The 21,040-nt window shown below is 38.2% G+C and overlaps 1 protein-coding gene and 1 long non-coding RNA gene across 3 annotated transcripts; one reads left to right on the top strand and one right to left on the bottom strand.

Annotated features, from left to right (window-relative positions):
* Positions 1-1,999: 1,999 nt before the first annotated feature.
* Positions 2,000-3,137, bottom strand: LOC131358054 (uncharacterized). The gene is made up of 3 exons (XR_009205338.1): positions 3,008-3,137; positions 2,377-2,491; positions 2,000-2,248 (listed from the first exon to the last, which is right to left on the bottom strand). It is a non-coding gene; the product is annotated as an uncharacterized LOC131358054 (long non-coding RNA).
* An 8,581-nt stretch (positions 3,138-11,718) lies between these two features.
* Positions 11,719-19,918, top strand: uba2 (ubiquitin-like modifier activating enzyme 2). Of its 2 annotated transcripts, none has more exons than XM_058397909.1 (17): positions 11,719-11,958; positions 13,420-13,503; positions 13,595-13,665; positions 14,180-14,244; positions 14,341-14,441; positions 14,547-14,668; positions 14,864-14,931; positions 15,132-15,253; positions 16,011-16,110; positions 16,905-17,056; positions 17,254-17,347; positions 17,552-17,664; positions 17,750-17,905; positions 18,252-18,348; positions 18,732-18,837; positions 18,912-19,048; positions 19,243-19,918. In XM_058397909.1, the coding sequence occupies exons 1-17, from the start codon at positions 11,815-11,817 to the stop codon at positions 19,440-19,442; spliced, it is 1,932 nt and encodes a 643-aa protein (XP_058253892.1). In that variant the 5' UTR covers positions 11,719-11,814; the 3' UTR covers positions 19,443-19,918. The 2 variants fall into 2 exon arrangements, with proteins under 2 accessions (XP_058253892.1, XP_058253891.1); XM_058397908.1 differs by having other exon boundaries at positions 11,721-11,958; positions 19,240-19,918.
* Positions 19,919-21,040: the final 1,122 nt, after the last annotated feature.

Raw genomic sequence — 21,040 nt, 5'->3', positions numbered from 1 at the left:
CAGCCAGCAATGAGTGTGTAATAAACTCACGGGTAGCGTCTGAGTAGAGCGCCATGATCAGGACGAGGCCCAGGACCAGACTCATCTTCATGTTCTCAGCAGGTGTGTGAAGCTCTGATAACTTCTCTCTGTCTCAAACAGCAAATTTGTCTGAGTCTGGTTTTCCTGGCTCATTTTTATAATTGTAAGTCAGAGTTCCCCCACCCCCTGTTACAAACACCTCCTGATTTCACCACTTCCTTCACTTGAAGATCATAGCGCTGCAGATTGATTTAAAAGATAAATCGAAGCAACTGATCCGCTGCACATCCTTTAACCAAGCAACAAACACTTTCAAACCTATAATCACTTTCATACAGCTTACAGCTCACTGTTAACAAAAATGTTCAAAATAATAATAAAAAATAATGATACTGTACACAAGTATAGCCATAGTTTAATGGATAGCTATGAATATTAAACAAACAGAGAATTCTGGTATGAAGACAAACTGTGAAGTAAAGACACTTGCTGCTTTTATGAGTAAGACTTTGTAACACTTCCCAGGTTCTGGAATGTGATAAGGAAGCTGGAGGCACAATTTTTGAACATAATAAAGGGATTTGATGATGAAGGTGTAAAAAGAATAAGACACATTCAGAATCCAAGAATTCACTCTTGATCTTCATAATCTTGTGGGCTGTGAAATGATTGCGTGATCTCGAGATGTTTCATAACTCAGTACTGAATGCCACTGAGGCTCTGGAACTAACAGTGTGGAGGAGATTGTGACTTGTGTGTTTCAATGAAACACAAAAATGTGTATATCTAAAAATTTTACATACAGTTACAGATACAGTAACAGGACACAGGCAAAATGCTTTTATTATTTTCTTAATGCTTTCTAATCTCCTAGGGGCAGTGGTGGTTCATGTGGTTAAGGGTCTGGTTGGTTGATCGGAGGATCGGGGTTCCCCAGCACCACCTACCTCCACTGTTGTACAACTGAGCAAGCCCCTTAACCCTGTCTGCTCCAGGGGTGCTGTATCATAGCTGCCCATGCGCTCTGACCACAACTTCCTCATCTGGGATATGCAAAGAAAAAAATTCCACTGTAATATATGTGTGGCGATAATAAAGGCTTCATGTCCTCAGATAAAATCATGCTGTGATCAAGAACAATTTGCCAACTTGTATTTAAGAGAAGGTTTCTGCTTTCACATTCTTAGATCCAGATCTATAGCTGATAGTAAACTGGAAATGGCTGAAGGCTGAGGCCCACCTTGCGTCAAAGAGCAATTCAGCTTCCATAAACCGAATGCACAGGAGTGTAGTCATGGAAGGATGCAATGATGCTGCGACAGGATTGCTTCTATACTGCTCTCTGGATCGTCAACATTGAACACAAAATGTAAAGATGGATCTGGATGACAAAGAAGCACTGGAAGAATTGGGAGCACTGGGAGCAATGTGCTTCTGGCTGTTTCACTCTCCAGCCTAGTGAATGAATCCCAGATGAATGAATAAATGAATGACAGCCTGGAAATGAATTTTATTTACTCTGGGTTTAAGCTCGTCAATTGTACAAGGGTAAGGTTTTCAAAATCTGTTTTTTAATAATAGAAAAAAATGATCCCTGGGTGAGAGGATGTTTTTGGATGGAAAAACTAGCAGCGTCACTAAACAGCATACAGTGATGATGCTCATGCTGCTGCTGCTGCTGCTGCTGCTGCTGCTGATGATGATGATGATGATGATGAAACTACGACACAACTTTTGCAGATATTTACCTATTATTTTTCACCTCCTACTGAGATGTTGCTCTATGCCATATGCCTGGCCATTGCTGGATGTGGCCTGACATAAATATTTGTTACTACCTTTGAATTAAAAAGCAGAGCTTTGCAAGGGGGGGGGTGAGTTCATGTTAAATATTATGACACAATATTTCATACACAAAACATCACTATTTGAACAATTACACACATTTTTAAGCACCACTTCTAACCAATCAGACCTGCCACCACAGTGGTATTTAAAGTAAATTAATTAGTCAGTAATGAATACAGTTTAATGCTCGATTCTTTCAGTTTTATTCATTAATCATCAGTGAGATTGAAATGAAGCTTCACACATCTGAATGAATGAATAGTTTGTTACATTAATAAAGTTTGTTTGTTAGATTTGATCGATTAGATTTTAGTAGATTTAATTTCTTTTTCTGGGATCTTCCTGAACACACAGCCCAACAACCTGAGGCATCTTAACACTGAAACACACAGAGACACAAATCAGTATATATATATATAAAACAGGTGATGGATGAAATATTTCATTGTTATTATCATATAATAAAACAGTAATGCACATGTTTAATGTCTAAAGGCAGATACTCACATGAAGCCTTGATGAGCACAGCGTGAGTCCGTCTTCCTCACTTCCAGGACTTCTTCAGGATGAATTTTGCCAGTGAAGAATTTGAAACAGCATGGGGCAGTATCAAAGCTGTGCGCTGAATAAGAGAGACAGACAAACTCTTTCAGGTTTACACTGTAATTACTGCATCAATGTACATTAACATGACAGCTTCATTTGAAAAAAAATGCATCAGAATGAATAAACACAGATCATATCCTGTCTCATATTTGACCTGTTTTCTTCTTTAAGTGATTTCATCCTTATTTCACGCGGAAGACACTTTGTCATAATGCTACTATTAATTGAAATATTGTATTAATATTGTAAAATATTCTAAAAACGATTCAAATAAAAAAGTATTTAAATGCATTTGTTATTACAGTTATTTCATTCATTTATTTCATTATAAATAGTAAGCATTATGGTTCTGTATATTTATGAATCGTAGCACACAGATTTAGCACAAGGATATAGAGGAGATTCAAAAGTGGGAGAATTTTCAAATAAAAGAGAAAAGCATTAGCATTAATTACTCACTAAATTGTAAATACAGCTCTGAATAAACAGTATAGTAAGCACCCCATGGTGTACAGCTACATAAATTACTCACGGATAGCATCTGAGGAAAGCGCCATGATGATGATGATGCCCAAGAAAAAAAACACACGGCTTGTCTTCATGTTCTCAGCAGAGGTTTGAAAATCTGCTCTGTCCTCTCTCTATGATTTAATTTATTGTGGTTACATTTTATTGCTTCATTATATATAAGCAGATTTTCCTCCCACCCACTCAGCATTTTGTTATATTTCCTCACACATCAGCACACCACTTCCTCGCCACAGCATTTAGCCACCAAAAATCTACTGAAGCACCATTATTAAGACTTTAACGGTTCAGACAGTGGATAGAATGCAAAAGGCAAGACTAATTACTAAATCAATAACTAATTAAAGCCTTATTTAGGAAACACCTTAAGGAAGCACATAAAGACAAATACAAAATCATTGCTGAGATTTTAAAGTGTTATGCAAGGTTTCCCAATGAGACAATGCTTATGAGCAGTTTATATAATGCAGGACCAGGAAGTAATAAGAAAATTAATAGGCATAATTCCAACAAGAGTATGGTGAACACTACCTTACGGGAAATGTCCTGAATCCTCAGTTCTTAGTCCTTATCTCCATATCCCCCTGCTCTTGAAGCCAAACCTCTGGTCCAGCAGAATCTGTGCATAAATCTGGGAGCAAGCATATCCTGATGAAGTCTAAAAATAATGATCCAGGATGTCTCTAGCTGAGACCCAGGAACAATCCTTTCCTCTGCAAGAAAGATCTGCCAGTTCACTAGCCAGAACATACACTCACCTTGGGGTTTCAAATTGAGCATACTTCATATGAGGTAAGTGGTTCAAGAGTGAGACTGGGCATATGGGTGTAATATGACAAAAGGGAGCAAGACGAATCTTGAAAGAACCAATGCACCATGAACTGTTGCTCTCATGACTGGTGCTCTCAGTTTGAGATTTTGGGTCAAGAGACAATCTGTCCAAGTTGAAATAGTAGGTTTGGGAAACGTATCTGAAAGGCATTGATCTTTGCTGTCTTCTGGTTGCTATTTGTTGTTTAAAAAAATGGGAAACTTACATATTTTGCACGACAGCATTGTGTTAATGACCTCATTCTAACTCAGGAGGAGGACCAGGACTCTTCAGAGTGTAGAAGGGGTCAAGGGTCTCGGCTATGATGTGCAGCAGAGGGAAAGTGTCACTGACAGCGCTGCCTGCAAAGTAAAATACAGGTAGTATCAGTATATGCACATAAACAGAGGCTATTCCCCTTCCTGTGGTGATTATCTCAAGCCAGCTGTGCTTCATTCCCCCGTTCCTGTGACCATGTGGTCTCTCTCTATGGATCACCACAGTTCTGGTGAGATGGCGCTGTCCGTTCAGCACCACTCTAGTGTGAGGAGGCTCTGTGTTAATCCGGTTTATTGTTATGAAAACATGAGAATTATGAGATTATTGTTTCATTATTTATTCATTAACATTAAGTATCAATAACATTGAAATAAAGTTTTGCACAGCAAAAAGAAAAACAGTTAAAATTGAGCAGATTTCTGTTCAGGTTCGTTAAAAAGCAAATATTACACTGGAAACAGAATTAACATTAACAGTTAACATTTGTGAATAGAAAACACAGGGATGTAGTTGTAGGAGGAGGTTGGACCTTTAAACTCCACCACAAATGGTAAAAGAGCACAGGGAGCACTGAACATGGCCAGCAGGATGTTGAAATCACCCATGGCAGATTCATTTCACTTAAGGTTCTTGGAATTTCATCTGAGCAGAGATGTGAATGGTGCAGCCACTAAACTAAAACTTTAACTGAATCCTTTTAAGAAGTTCATAAATCCTAGGAGAATTGCATCTTCCTGATGCTGCAGAATTGAGTCCATGACCAATCTATTCCTTTTTCATTTTCTTGAACACATGAGTATCTTTGTATCCCAGTATGGAAGTTTTTTTTCCAGCTTGGCATATAGAAAGTAGTTTTCTTGACAGATGTGCATTTTTTTACACAAGTATCTCATTAATGTAGACAATGACCTAGAATACCTCATTCAGAAATGCTTGAAAGATCAGCCAGCCCATAAGGCATCATTAAATATTCATAGTAACCTAATATGGTGATAATATGGTGCCTTTACAGAAAGATCCTCATCACATGACGTTCAGCAAGTTTAAAGTCTACAGACCATGACTTTGAGCTTGCTAAATGTTTGAGTCATGTCTCTGTAGAGGCATTTCGGAAATCTACTTTTTTTTCACAATAGAAACATTGGTCAATTCTTCTTTCTCTTCCGCCAATGTTTTTAATATTCCACTCCTATATTTTCCTCTTCAGGCTTGTTTTTTGAGAAAAGAGATTTCATTCCCTTAATATAATTGAAAGTAGACGGCACTGCTAATAAAGCAAGATTTTCTATATCTCACCTCATTATTTTTTTTTAAATAATACATACATATACATCTCATATGACCTTACTAATAAAGATAACTGCAGAGTATATAGAATTATACTGAAATTTATATTTTAATGACCTTTATCTATTTGGCTTTTTTTTTTTTTTTTGGAATTAACTGATCGAGTTTTTAATATCTTTAATTTTGGGGTGAAAGGTTCATTGTTTGCTTTGTCTGATCTTGATGAACTTTTGATCTTTATAAATGTAATGCAGGAACACAAAGCGAACACAATGTGTTTTGTGTGGTGAGAGTTGCTGAAATACTTTCAACCCCCAAACCAGATCAAAAAACTTTTTGATAACAGTCAATTTGCCGTGACGCAGTTTAGAATAAGGAAACCTTCTAGACCTTTCCAGCTTTAGAGAAGACCTCATTTTAATAGAACCATAATGATTCACATACTTAATTAAAAAATACATATTTTTTGCAATTAATAGTCGCAGGTCATAGTTAGATTTTGGCTGGAAATGAGGAACAAAATCAATTTTTAAAAAAAAAAAGCTGCAAAAGTTTTGCAAAATTATCCAAACAGGACTTTTTGATTTGTGATGTCTAAGTAAATACAACCATGTATCACAAAGTGCTGGACATCACCAAGCACCTCCACAGGCCAGGGTGGAGGTCTCACATTCCATCGTTCAAAAAAAAACTTCAAGAGCAGAAATATTGAGGCCATACATCAAGATACAAAACTCTCGTCAACAGTAAGAATCTGGCTAGATTGGAATTCACAAGAGATGATCTACAAAAGTTCTGGAAATACTAAAGTGATGAAAAGACCAGCATCTGGAGAAAGAAAGGATCTACTCCTGATCTAGGGCATTCAATCTCATCAATCAAACATGATGGAGAGAGTGTCATGGCCTGAGTTTGCATGGCTGCTTCTGGAAAATTCTCTCTAACTTTACTGATGATGGATCTGATCTGCAACAGCAGAATGACTTCAGAAACATTCTGTCTGAGCATCACAGAGGAAAGCACTCAAACTAATTGTGGCTTGATTCAGTTATTGCAAGCAAAGGATATGAAACCAAAACGTTCATGTTTATTTCCTTTATGACAGTGTTCCAATACTTCTGCTCCAATATTATGATTTATTTTCTCATATAAAAAAATTGGTGGTCTGCCACAAAAGGTGCCTTGTTTCAAGTTGTTTAACATATCTAGATGATCAGGAAACGAGAACTGAAATTCTGATCTATCTGATTGTTGTTGTTGTTTTTTTTTATCTCAAATAAATGTATAGCAAAAAAAAAAAGAGAAAAAAAAGAGAAAAAAAAGAACTGGCTTTTGGCTTTTCTGTCCCAATACTTTTGAAAAGATTGTAAATGGGGAAATGAAGCTTGAATTATACAGTCAGTATTTGGTATCCTTTATGTGGTGGGTGGCGGGAAAAACCTCTTTTCAATCTGTTTTGAAAGATAAGATCGTCACCATAAATAGCTCCCAATGTTTTATAGTCTGAGACGAGTTTTAAAAAGTGGACCAGTTCTCAAATTCTCAAGGGTTCACTTAGTGAGATCCTTCTAAATTTAAAATGATGTCAGGGCCTGTGACATGAGTAGAGTTTGAGATAATATCTCCTGAACACAATAAAGTTCAGCCCTGGGTTTTTCTCCACTTTAATACCTGTGATAAGTCCCTTTTTTATCACACAGATACAGCTTTCACAGCACCTTCAGTAAAACTGAGACTTAAATGACTAAAACAAATGATGTCTCATGGCAAATTCGTCTCCTCACGGTACTGAACCACATCAAAACACCATAACAAATGAGTCAAACATCAGTCAGCTATTGTCACTAATATGACTCATTAAAAGCACATTAAATCTAAAAATCATTCTAAGATATATATATATATATATATATATATCTGTTTAGTGATGTTGTTTCCATGACTCAGTGGTGTCTTCACCATCAGGGCAAAGGAAGCCACTGGTTTGGAATCAGAAAAACATTAGAAATGGAAACTTCTGGATCTTTCTGCATGTGTCACCTACCCTCTGATATTCTGGAGGCTCCAACAAGGAGAGTTGAAACATTTATTCCCAAAGCTCACCATCACTCTTCCCTTAATTAAGCAGATAATCTCACACAGATACTGTAGATTTGTAGATTTAAGCAGATAATCTCACACGGATACTGTAGATTTGTAGATTTAAGCAGATAATCTCACACGGATACTGTAGATTTGTCCTTTTGACAAAAAACCTGTCCTGTTTTTATGCCAGGACTCACAAACATTCAACACACTCAGTACCGCCTCTCTTTACTCTTCTACACGTGTGTACTGGAATGACTTTTAATCCCACTATCACCATGCATTACTGTTAAAGCATCTATTCATAAAAGCGTCATGACCGAATTCACACCTTATGTCTATATAACGAGCCGTAACCTGACCGTTAGAGTTTATGAAACAGCCAAAAGACATCGACACAGAAATCAGGCCAATAAACTTAGAGATGTTTTCATCTAAATGCTTAGATTCCGGCCCACTCGTAAGCCTTTTTGAATAAGAGTATGACATGTAAGCCGATCCAGTGGCATCTGTAACCTTTTATAATGAGTGCAAATTACATGTAGATTGAGCGTGCATTAGTGAGACCTGTGGTTTCCTTTCCCGCTTATCTACTACACTGCAGCACCGTCAGTCGCAGCAAACTGGTTATTATAGACATCTCACAGATTGTATCAGTCCATTTTCACTCTGCAACCCAACATGTTTACTTGCTTTTCATTACGCCAAACCCACTTCCCCTGCTAGGTTAAAAAAAATTCCTCTTCACTTTTTCACTTTTTAGACCCCCAGAAAAAAAAAAAGCTGGGTCATGATTAAGGCATGACAAAACTTTAGGCCAGTTTTTTATAAATATAATCCTTGAGTATTGATCAGTAAAGGTCACAATTAGCATGCCACCTAATCATGTAACACTGTGTTTTTTTTTTCAGATGTTTAAGTTTTACTATTACGTTTTAACCTAATTTTATTCCCTATCTCATGGAGGATCTAGAGTATTTGTAACGACAGTTTCTCGGAAGTTTGTGAGCTGCAAGTACATGACCAGATGAAGCACAGGGAAGGGTAAAAAGAGAGCAACGAGGTCACCGCGCACATTTCATACAAACTATTCTCTCTTCATGGCTGAATAAAACACACTGTGACGTAGAATATGCTGTGGTGTATATATTTTACCGAGCTTAGATATCTGTCAGTTTAACCTTTATCCTATTTGCTCTATGTTTCTGAGACCTCGGCAGCACCCACGTTATCACACCCTCAGTACTTTCCAAAAAAACACTGCGTACAATTTGGGATTGTGAGTTTTTTTCTGCCCCCTGGGGGATTTATTCACTTCTCACAAGTCTACTGCGGAAAAAACAAGACGAGTAAATAGGAAAAAAAAATGAAATTTTTTTAATGTTCCAAATATTGTGAACAATATGGTTTTGATCGGTAAATTGCTATAAACACCCGAGGTATTATATATAACAAAAATAGGAAGCAAAAGCATGCGTGTAAATGGTTATGAACATTTTTGTATTCTGTTTAAAGGTTCAGTAAACAATTCAATATTAAAAATGGAATTTTCTGTCAATTCTGTCAGGTTTTCTAAAGGCTAATTATTTACAATTTTTGTTTAATTTCTATTTTATCTTGTAAATCTTTTTATGTCAGGACTGGGTTGTCTGTCATTTCAGTTTAATTTGATGTGTCCTTGACTAAAATTCATAGTCAGTGTGATGCCTAGTGGTTCTGCTGGCATGCTGCATGTGAAATCTCAAACCAAGGACTTTGAGGAAAGAGGTGTTGAACTGCCAGCTTCTGACATTCTGTAATACAGTGTGTGAGTTCCCGCAGGACTGAGCGCTTGATTATATCACCAAGCATGACTTTAATCACAGGAAACCTGAATAAAGTGAGCGATGTATATTTTACTCTCATGACCTTTATGACTGTGGCTCTCGATAAATGATCACACTCAGAGGCGTGGGAACTAAAAAACAGAGGATCCGCTGCTAATAAATGGGTTAATTACATACTTAGTTATTACTCAGTTATAACAAAAATGAGAACAGTGATGCGTGACAGGAAGTGACAGAAAGTTTCTAATCTAAAGTGCATTCATTAAAATTGCTAATACATTTACTAAATGTAAATGAGCAAAAATGTGACACGATGTCTCCATTTAAATCGACACTTTAACCCAGTTTGTTCCACAGCGATTTTTATTTAGAATTTAAGAAAGAAAGTCCAGAGAGCTTTAACATGAAACATTCCGGCATCTTCAAGACAGACGAGTTTACACTTTCGCAATTTCTCACTAACATGATAAGAGCCTCAGATGTGACACAACGTTAAACAGAAAAATAAACAGGTTCAAAATATGATCTTGTTCTTCATGGTGTTATTCCTTATTCAGCTTTAAAGGCTTAGAAAGTTTCCTGAATTGCTTAATATTTAAAGAGATTCGTTAAACTTATACGTTTAATATACGTTTTTTTTTCTCACAAACATATAGACGATGATGAGGGGTTTTTTTTACCTTGTAGCTTTACAGTGCAACTGATTAAGACTGAAAATGGATCAGATATAAAAGGAAACGTGCATTCACGAGCATTCCTAATCAGATAATCTGCTAATCTGATGAGTGTGGGGAGGGTCGCTTAAGAAAAACTTTCCACAAATTTTACTCACAGCTTCTGTTTAACGCATTGAGAACAAAATGACTAAACACAGAGATGGCGGGTTAATGTTCGCGATGTTAATTTAACGTTAACGAATTTGTTTCCATTAGAAATGAGGCTTATAAAGCAAGATAAGTTTATTTCTAGAGAATGTTTCACGTAAAAAGCGACTTCAATCTAAATGAATAAATAAGAAGGTTTAAACAGAAAGAAAATCAAGAAGGTCATGCTGTTGTCTGCTATAGCTGCCCCCACCACCATCCCTATCATCTAATCACATTTTATCTGCTTTTATGTGCTATTTCAAAATCGTGCAAAGGAAATAAAGAGTAAATAAAGCTGCACACCCTGTTCAGTGATAGAATGATGTTTTAACCCTGGACACTTCAAAATAATTTCTTCTTAAATATGCTGCAAAAAGTAAGCAATGGATCTATTTTTCCTGTTTGTTTTTCTATTGTTTTGTGATGTTATAATTGTTTAATTGTTATGTTTTTGATGTTCTGTGTCTGACACTGTGGTAGCTATTGTGTGGCTTCCTGCACCAGTACTTGCACGTAGAAGAGATTTTATCTCAATGCAACTAGCCTACTTACAGTGAATAAAGCTTTTAAAAAAAAAGAAAAAAAAGAAAAAAAGAAAAAAAAATGTGTGTGTGTATATATATATATATATATATATATATATATATATAGGAAATTAAATAAATGATTGTAAAAGCAAATAACTATATTATTATTATATTATTATTATATTATAATTTATATAATAAAATTGTTTATGATTATTTATTTTAATAATTAATTTAATTAATTTGATACTTCCTTTTTTCACCAGTAGGTGGCGACAAAAAATCTTTTTGTTTGATTGTTACCGCCCTCTGGTGGTAAGCGGACGCAGCAGCAGGCGCTTATGTATTTAAAAGTTCCCGAACTCACAGCAAATTCACTATATAGTGTTTGGTCCTGTAACTGAAAATCTCACCCAGAATTAATGTGGAATTTCTATTTTACTCATTAAATCTCACAATTGTTATAATGTACATTTAATGAGTCAATTCTACAGCTAAGTGCACTTTGCAGATGAGGTGCGACCTTTATAGTGAACAAGGCGTATTTGTGGTTCGGGGCAAACGTGATGAAATGTGTTTAAGGGAATTTTAGTGCAAGGTCAGTGAGTGAATAAAAAACAAATCACAATTGATATTGAAAAATAGGCGTTTATTTGCACCTACAATTAATCAATTTCCCGTATTAGTGAGCTACATACACTGCATTGCTAGTTCGCTAACCTAATAGCACGTATGGCGCCATTTTGAAATACGAATACTGTAGCTAGGAGACAGGAGAGAGACGTGGGTGGGGCATACGCGTGTGTGGGAGAATTTAATTGGCTGGCGCATATGACCTGTTGAAAATATTTTTGCACATATACAGAATTTAACTATTATGCGAGGAATAATTCATTTTTATATTTTTATATATTCTATCTATTTTTCATAGATGAGATTTAAAAAAAAAAAATACCCAACTCGTCCAATAAGACGTCGACTCGTCGTTGTCAACCTTTTAGCCAATCCCAACACAAGGGGGCGGGTTTAACGGAATACGGGTAGGACATAGCAGTTCCGTCGACTTCTAACCGGCCGCCGAATCAGAACGTCCGAGTTCACGCGCCAAAACTAAGTAAGCTAAATAAACCATGGAGGTAAAACTAGACGGACCGCTCCGTAAAGAGCTCGCCGATTCGGTCTCCTCCTGCCGGGTCCTGGTTGTTGGAGCGGGCGGCATCGGCTGCGAGCTGCTGAAAAATCTCGTCCTCACCGGCTTTAAAAATATCGAAGTGGTAAGGAAGGGTTGCATCGGCAGCTTTCTTTGTGCGGCCTAAATCGTGGGCCGAATCTTAAATCACTCTGCAGTCAACATGTAGGGCACTACCTTGAATGTGGAAGCTGTGTTTCTATGCCCTAGATAGTGTACATAGGGAAGGGACGTAGGCGTTCATTTGGAATTCAACCTAACTTAGTTCGAGTACGCTTTTTTCCATAGCATCACCAAGGGGCTAAATATTACAATAATCCATCTTCAGGAATTTCGTTGCATTAAATAATTTTTTTTTCATAATTTACTTTAAACGCTACTAGTTAAAAATTACATCTAAAATATGTTTGCATTCAGTAAACTGAATTATATTCATTAACGTTAAGCTAGCAACTAGCAAGCTAACGCCGTAATAGATAAACTCTCAGACGTCGTTTCATTTAGTTATATTATAACTGTTTTAAAATTATAGTTACATTTTTCACTCAACACTAACAACTGACTCCTAAACCTAAATGCCAGACGTGTGTGTGTGTGTGTGCAGGTTACACTCCAGAGCTAAACTAATGCTCATAATAAGCTAATGCTAACCGGCTAGCTGCATCATTAAAGTTAGAATACGACGTATAAAGAAGTGTGGTTTTATTTTAATTAACATGTTTCACTTAAAATACAAAATGCAGCGTGTTCTCTGCTCATGCTTTACCTGGATAATGGCATTAACTAAGACGCACATTAATGCAGAATTAAATATAATGCACTACATTTATAAATATCAATCAAAACTAATTTGAATACTGACTGCTGAATACTGATTACTGAACACAGACTGCCAAATACTGACTGCCAAATACTGACTACTAATACTAAATACTGACTGCTAATACTGACTACTGAATACTGACTGCTAATACTGAATACTGACTGCTTATACTAAATACTGACTGCCAAATACTAATACAGTTACCATGAGTGAAAGATTTTACCTCTTTATAGTTGGATGTAATGTGGTGGAACATCAGAGACGAGTTAGTTCCTGTTCTCGTCTGCATTATAGGAGAGAGAAACAGTCTTTCTATCACCAGCATCTCTCTTTCTCTCTCTTTCTCCGAGCAGCTGGTCATTTTACAACAAACTGATCTCTTCTGCAGATTTTTACGTGCTGGGGAAACGTTTACAAAGCACTGACACTGGAGACTTCTTCCAAAAATATTCCATAAATGTCTCTTCACCACATCACACATTTTATTCTATATTCATTGATAACTTGCTTTTTGTTTAGAAGTCCATAGAAGCCATAATGTATAAGGATTATAATGTTAATATAAACCCGCTGACCGTTTAACAGCCAGAGCCTCTGTCTGAGCCGCGCTGTTACGCGGTAACAAAGCTTCTGACCAATCAGACTCGAGGACTCAACAGTTGAATTGATGAGCTTGTCACTTTGTGTCAGTATTAAAGTGTATAATCTGCTCTTTCGCTGCAGATCGACCTGGACACTATTGACGTGAGCAATCTGAACCGACAGTTCCTCTTCCAGAAGAAGCACGTAGGGAAATCCAAAGCACAGGTATGTCCGTCCACCCATCCATCTCGGTCTGTTTAAATCTCCGCTTCTGTTTTGTGTGTGTGTGTTGATGCTTTATTCATTTCTGTTCCAGGTTGCCAAAGAAAGCGTGCTTCGCTTCTGTCCTTCTGCTAACATCACAGCGTATCATGACAGCATTATGAAGTGAGTCTGTGATGAGATCCTGGAAGTACTTCAACATTGTTGGTGTTGATTGATTTGTTTTTTGATTTGTTTGATCCCTGGTCTGAAGATCTGTCCCAAGAGATCTTATCACTCTGCTTGTGCATCACATCCAGCATTTATTTTCTATTTTCACTTTATTTATATTCATGGTAAAGTTGTGCACACCTTGACCTTGGAGATGCACATATTGTATAGAATATGAACATTTGTGATGCCTACAAAACTTTTAAAATATGTTAATAATAAACTAGAGTTAAATCTAAACACAAGTAGTCAATATGAATGCTCAAATGAACAGTTTACAGGTATATCCATTCATGTCCAGCTTGATAAATAAAGCTGAGGGTTTGTTCAAATCTTCATAATCACAGATACGGTCAGAGTGAACAAAAACCAGGACGGTGTTATTTGCCATCCTGATGATCTTTGTGATGGCTTATTGCAAGATCTGGGAGTTGTGTGTGTATAAAACAATTTTCTCTGTTCCTCACAGTCCAGACTACAACGTGGAGTTCTTCAGGAATTTTCAGCTGGTCATGAACGCTCTGGATAACCGAGGTAACACAGATTTACTCCATTTCAGCACAGCGTGTGAGAATCCTCATCGTTTTGTCATAACCCAAAATTTGATTGTGATTCGTTTATCATGTCCAGCGGCCCGGAATCACGTGAATAGGATGTGTCTGGCAGCAGACATTCCTCTGATCGAGAGCGGGACGGCGGGATACCTCGGTCAGGTGACCGTCATCAAGAAGGTGAGGCGATGGTTTGACACGTGCACGTTTTTATCGCGCTAATTTAATCAGCTAATTATCTTGTCCTCAGAGTATAACACTTGCTTGCTGTTTTCTCACCTGCAGGGGGTGACAGAGTGCTACGAGTGTCAACCCAAACCCACCCAGAAGACTTTTCCCGGCTGCACCATCCGGAACACTCCGTCCGAACCCATCCACTGCATCGTCTGGGCTAAATACCTCTTTAAGTAAATACGTCTTTTTGTTACACTTTATGTAGATTGTTTTAACAAGGCAGCAATGTGTCTATTTATTTAGTTTAGAGTAACCTAAAAACCCTGAAGACGTCTCCTTTTTTTGCTGTATGGATCTCGTGCTGTGATGGTGTGAAGATGTGAGCGGAGTTGTGTAGAAAGTGATGCTCTGTGTTGATGTTTTATCAGTCAGCTGTTTGGAGAAGAGGATGCTGATCAGGAAGTGTCCCCTGACACGGCTGACCCCGAGGCTGCGTGTAAGTGACTCCACCGTGTCTTTCTCAATTACAAACCGTCGTCTTATCCGTCTGGTCTTTTAGCTTTAACCTAATAACGGACAGACAAGCTCTGCTTTGATTAAGCGGTTATAGAAACAGACGATTTACTAGCAGGACCACAGAGACGATGTATGATATGAAACTGTAGCCTGAATAACTTTTGTGTGCTTCTGGTTTAGGGAATCCTGAAGAAACAGCAGCACGAGCCCAAGCTTCAGATCAAGATGGAGATATCAAGCGCGTTTCTACTAAAGACTGGGCTAGATCTACCGGCTACGACCCCGTCAAACTCTTCAACAAGGTGTGAGAAATTATAGAATTTTCTCCAGCACTAATTCTTTAAATGAGTGTCACCCTGAATCACATGGTCTAAAACAGAAGTTCCCAGACTATGGCCCGTGGGCCGAATGCGGCCCACACCCACATTTTGACCGGCCCTCTAAACAATGCCAGACACATATTTTGAAAATTTAATTTTAATTATATGTTTTTCTTGTATCATATCTGCAGTTGATAATAAAATGCCTTCTAGTTATTAACATAGCTTAATTAGTTGCTAAATTCACCTACTAACAAAATGGTACATTGAACATAACGTACCATCTCCAACAAACAGGTGATTTCAATAGCACTTAATATGAAAAAATGTCATTATAATAGTAATACTGCTCTTTTAATAGACTAAATATCTCTTGAAAAGTAATGATCATTTGTCTGTATGGTGCATAACAAAATAATAAACTATTCTAGCATGAGGAGGCATAATAAATACATTTAAAGTCGTCATAAAACCTACAAAATTATACTAGTACTATTCACTCTGGCCCATGTAATTTTCTGGCCCCCTATTAAATAAAGGAAAAATGATGTGGCCCTCACAGAAAAAAGCTTGGGGTCGTCTGTTCTAAAAGTTTCTCGTTTCCTTATTTTCACACAATTTGTATGGTTCTTCCAAGCTAATTTTCATAGTTGTATAGGAATTGTATTTCTTTGACGCTGTGTGAAGAGTAGGATTTGAGTCACAGTAGGTCAGCCGACTTTTCTTGACTTTTCCTCAGCTCTTCAAAGATGACATCATGTATCTGCTGACCATGGATAAGCTGTGGAAGAAGAGGAAAGCCCCCGTGCCACTGGACTGGTCTGACGTTCAGCAGCTCGGTGAGGAGACTTGTATTAATCAGTCAGCATTTGTATAATTATTCTAATTACGTGTTATTTGTTTTGTAAACACAATGAAACTAATGAATCAACTCAGATTTTTTTTATTTTTCACTGGTTATAAATTACAGTTCCAGCTTCTGTTTGTCTTTAGGTTGTACTATTAATGACAAAAATAAATGCATCTGTACAAAATAATAAATATTTGTGATCATCACACCCATATGTTCACATCTCATTCCAGATGTGTTCCCTCTTTGCTGTTATGTTTGTTTGCTCCACTCGCCTTGAAAGTCTTTCCACTGGATGTTTGACTGTGGTTGTGGAGATTTGTGTTCATTTAGCTGTAAGAGCATTAGTGAGGTCATGTTAGGTGAGGAGACGTGGGGTTCTGTCAGTGTTCCAGTTCATCTCCAAGGTGTTCAGTGGGGTTGAGTCAGAATCAGGGCTCTGTGCAGAACACTCAGAGTTCTTCCACTCCAACCTTAACCTCCACACCATGTCTTCATGGAGCTGCTTTATGCACAGGGGCATCATCATGCTGGAACAGGTCTCTTGAGCCTCTTAGTTCCAGTGAAGGAAAATCAGCATACCACAGCATACAGATGCATTTACTACAATTCTGAGCATGCAGATTTGTGGCTGACAGTTTGCACATGAGCCATGTATGGGTGTGATGGTCAGGGGTATGCACTTTTTGCCATGTAGTATACTTCAAATGCCAAAAGACTGCTTGTCTAGTTTAAGTAATTGTGTGTGTGTGTGTGTGTGTGTGTGTGTGTGTGTGTGGTCAGTGAGCAATCAGGACGAGGGGTGTGGCACAGGGCTGAAGGACCAGCAGGTGCTGAGTGTGTCTGGTTACTCTCAGCTCTTCCAGGACAGTGTCAGCACACTCCGCTCACAGCTGGCAGAGAAAGGGGAAGGAGCTGAGCTGGTTTGGGACAAGGTGAGTGAATACACACACACACACACATTCATACACTCAGATGTATTTGGAACATTGTGATCAGACAGTATCTCTCTCACACACACACAAACTCTAAGCCCACAGGGTGAGCAAACACACGTACACAAGTTATTTTGATTGATGCGTTTGTACACAGGAGCACTGATCACAGTAAACACAACTCTCTCTGTTGCCAGGACGATCCTCCAGCCATGGACTTTGTGACGGCGGCAGCTAACCTGCGTATGCACATCTTCAGCATGAACATGAAGAGTCGCTTTGACGTCAAATGTGAGTGTGTGCGTGCACCGCAGCATGCTATTATTTTTCTCTTATCGTATCAGTTAACAATGAATCAATATTTGCTTTTGATGGTCCAGATTTCACTTTAGCAGCATTTCTCAGGTGGTATGACCTTGGCCTCAGTAGTGTTCTCCATGATGCAGCTGCCCGTTTTTTGTGTTTGTTTTTGTGTGTGTGATGTTTCTCTTCTAGCTATGGCCGGAAACATCATCCCAGCCATTGCTACCACTAACGCAGTCATCGCAGGCCTCATCGTGCTGGAGGCGCTCAAGATTCTTAACTCGGACTTCCAGCAATGTCGTACGGTGAGACACATCATTTTTATCTATGCATATATCCTCTTTCCTTTTCTGGCCTTGAACTATCTCTCTCTCTCTCTCTCTCTCTCAGATCTTCCTGAACAAACAACCAAACCCTAGGAAAAAACTGCTGGTACCGTGTGCACTAGATCGTCCCAATCCAAACTGCTATGTGTGTGCCATCAAACCTGAAGCCACCATTAAACTCACTGTGCACAAAGTCACTGTACAGACTCTGCAGGATAAGGTGAGGCATCAGGGACATTGTCTTGGGAGTGTGTTTAAAATCTTTAAAAAGGCAAAACATGGAGAACAAAAATGGTTTAAGTCATGACCTCAGGAAAAAAGTTCTAGGTAGATCCTGGGGGTGCAGAATTGTAGGGAACTAATTTTAGTATAGTGTAACCCAGTGCACATCAAGAACAGCCATCTTTTACCCAGAAAACATAAGTTAAAACAGTAGAATGTGGGGTTACATGTCTTTTCAAATGAAGCAGTTATATTTAAATTGTTTAACTTCTTGTTCCAGCCTCCAGCAGTAATCATCCTTAATCTACTGCTATATCAAAAACCTTTTTGTGTTTATTCATCAGATCCTTAAGGAGAAGTTTGGCATGGTGGCACCGGATGTGCAGATAGAGGACGGCAAGGGGACAATCCTCATCTCCTCTGAGGAAGGAGAGACTGAAGGTGAGACTGCAGTTTAGCAGCAAATCTATAGAGAGCGATCACTGAATCCCCAATTCTGACATTGTATTTTTATTGTTCTAGTATGTTTATAGTAACCACTCATTCAGCAGGACTCGTATAGCAGGCTCATCTCAATTATGATGACATTTTCTGCATAGAGACATTTATTTTTTAACATTAATGGAAGTCTACAGTGTCGGTGCGTTGTAACGGTATAAAATAAATTAAACAGTGGAGGGTCTTGTTATCAAAGCGTTGGGATGGTAATTGCAATTCATTACACCCTTTGCGTCTTAACTGCACCCCAGTCACCTACCTTAACTCTAACTCAGAACTGCATCCATGAAAATATGCTTAGCTTTTTTCCCTCTCTTTGTTTATAGCAAACAATGCCAAGCTTTTATCGGACTTCGGGATTCGGAACGGCAGCCGGCTTCAAGCCGACGATTTCCACCAGGATTACACACTTCTGGTCAATGTTGTGCACTGGTAAGAGTGTGTGTTTGTTGAAGATATTATGTTGAAGCTGAGAAGTGCAATGCTAATTATTTTTTGTGTCTTAGTGAGGAAATGCCAAAGGACGTCGAGTTTGAAGTTGTGGGTGATGCCCCTGAGAAAGCTCCACCTACAAGTGCTCCGGAACAAGATACCATTACCAATGGCAACAAAGACTCTGCCCAGCCCTCTACCTCAACAAAAGGTAACAAAGTTTTAAACCCTACATGCAATGTGTTTAAGCTCACAAATGAGTATTATGAGTCGCTTTTTTATGTATGAAATGCTAATTTTGATGAGGGCATAATTGACAGGTGTTCCAACCTGACCCTAGTTTTTTGCTAAAGAGTACACAGAGTGTCTTTAATAACCTCTACTTTCTCTTGTACTCTGCAGCAGCTGCGGCTGAAGAGGATGACATTCTTCTTGTAGACTCTGATGAAGAACCTTCTTCCAGCACCATGGACGTTTCCACAGAGACCAGTAACCTGAAGAGGAAGCTCCCCGACTCTGATACGAGCGAGGCGGTGCCCAAGCGCAAACGCCTTGACCAGCAACCGGCCGAGAACGACGAGGATGACATCATCGCTTTAGACTAGCATGTCTCCTCGTCATCCCTCCACACAGAGGGACTACTGTTTGTATTTTTCATACTGTTCTCATTAACAACCTTGTGTAAATATATGTGTACAAAAACTGCTGAGCGCTTCATCGATGTCTTTCTTCTATTTCTTCATATTTTTACAGCAAAAACAGACTCTCAGTATTTGTTTAAAAAGGACTATTCTCAAATTGCTGAAATGCTTGCTGAAATCCTCATTCAGAGCAAGCATTACGGTTATTCAGATATGTTTCGTGTTTGGAGGCATAGCGGGCTGAAGGAAAAGCGTAATGTATTTTGGTGTGTTTTATCAACCATGTTGAAGACGTTCCATATTTATTATTTTTTATGAACTTGTAAAACCACCAGAAGCTCATTTCACAGTATTTTTTTTGTTCGATCTGTTCAATAAGTTTTCTCTCTCCAACATAAAATGTTGTATCCATGTTTTTTAATACAATTTGATGGCATTTATTTATTCTCCCTATGAGTTGTCTTGTGTTTTGTTCCATTCAAACAAGATTCTCAAGCTTGGGTATTAAATATTTTATTTTACTGATTTGATAAGATTTATGACTTAATCAGTTCCTATCTGTGCACCAGTCTCTGTTTTTGATATCCAGCTTTTATGTAAGGAGTGGAACACTGGGCTCTGCTGTTACAGGAAAATAATCAACATGGTGTGATGAGGCAGAGTCACTGTTGATTTGTTTTAAGGGCACATCCCCAATTTTTTATTTTTTTTCCTCTTATACCATAGCTATTTTACAACAATTACACTTTATAAATACTTTATATCCATTTTATAGTTACATTCAGTGTTGTGTGCAAAATTAAACACAAGGTAGTTCTTGTTTTCGCTTGTGTTATTGGAGTTATAAACATTGTTCACTTGCCAGCATTTCTTTTTTATTCTGTCTTCAAGTTAATAAGAAACGCAGCTAGACGTTTTACGAGAAACTGTCCTGAAAACATTCCTGAGTTGGAAAACGGACTAAGTTAGCAAAACACTGACACTGGAGATTCATTATATAAATGGTAAACAATTTGCTGAAAGCTTTATCATATCAGGCTGTTACACGGGGTTTAGCTGAAAGCAAGGAAAAACAGTGAAAATCTTGATTCTTGGAATCTAAGAGCTTTAATCTGGATTATTTTCTTGACACGTAATTGAATTGCACATAAATCTCGTTCATACAACAGGGACTTGATTATGTATCGAGATGTGTATCATTTAATCTCTGGAGAAGGCGTCCACTAAATTCAGTTTCGTGCTCTGGAATAAATTTTCTCCACTCTTAAACTGACAAAGAATGAATGGTCCGTTCTGTCCTTGAGATTCGAACCTGGATCTGTTTAATAACCAACCTCAGTGTATTATGAACTTAGAGGGTGCTGGTGGCTCAGTGGTAGGTTTTCATGCGGAAGGCCCGGGTCCGATTCTCAGCCAGTGCCCAAACCCCAGCCACTGGATGCAGTGCCCAAACCCTGATAAAAATGGGAGGGTTGCATCAGGAAGGGCTTCGGCGTAAAACCTGTGCCAAGTTGTTGTGCGGACAAGTTGGCCCGCCGTGGCGGCCCATCACACACGTAGGG

Source organism: Hemibagrus wyckioides, linkage group LG08, assembly GCF_019097595.1.
Source record: "Hemibagrus wyckioides isolate EC202008001 linkage group LG08, SWU_Hwy_1.0, whole genome shotgun sequence".
Classification (NCBI taxonomy): domain Eukaryota; kingdom Metazoa; phylum Chordata; class Actinopteri; order Siluriformes; family Bagridae; genus Hemibagrus; species Hemibagrus wyckioides.
This window is presented reverse-complemented; position numbering and strand designations above follow the sequence as displayed.

Bases quoted from the DNA above. Each gene is read 5' to 3' on its own strand.
- uba2 (XM_058397908.1), top strand. From the start codon at position 11,815: ATGGAGGTAAAACTAGACGGACCGCTCCGTAAAGAGCTCGCCGATTCG. The intron at 13,666-14,179 runs GTGAGTCTGTGA...TGTTCCTCACAG, and splicing joins TATCATGACAGCATTATGAA to TCCAGACTACAACGTGGAGT. The intron at 14,442-14,546 runs GTGAGGCGATGG...TCTCACCTGCAG, and splicing joins AGGTGACCGTCATCAAGAAG to GGGGTGACAGAGTGCTACGA.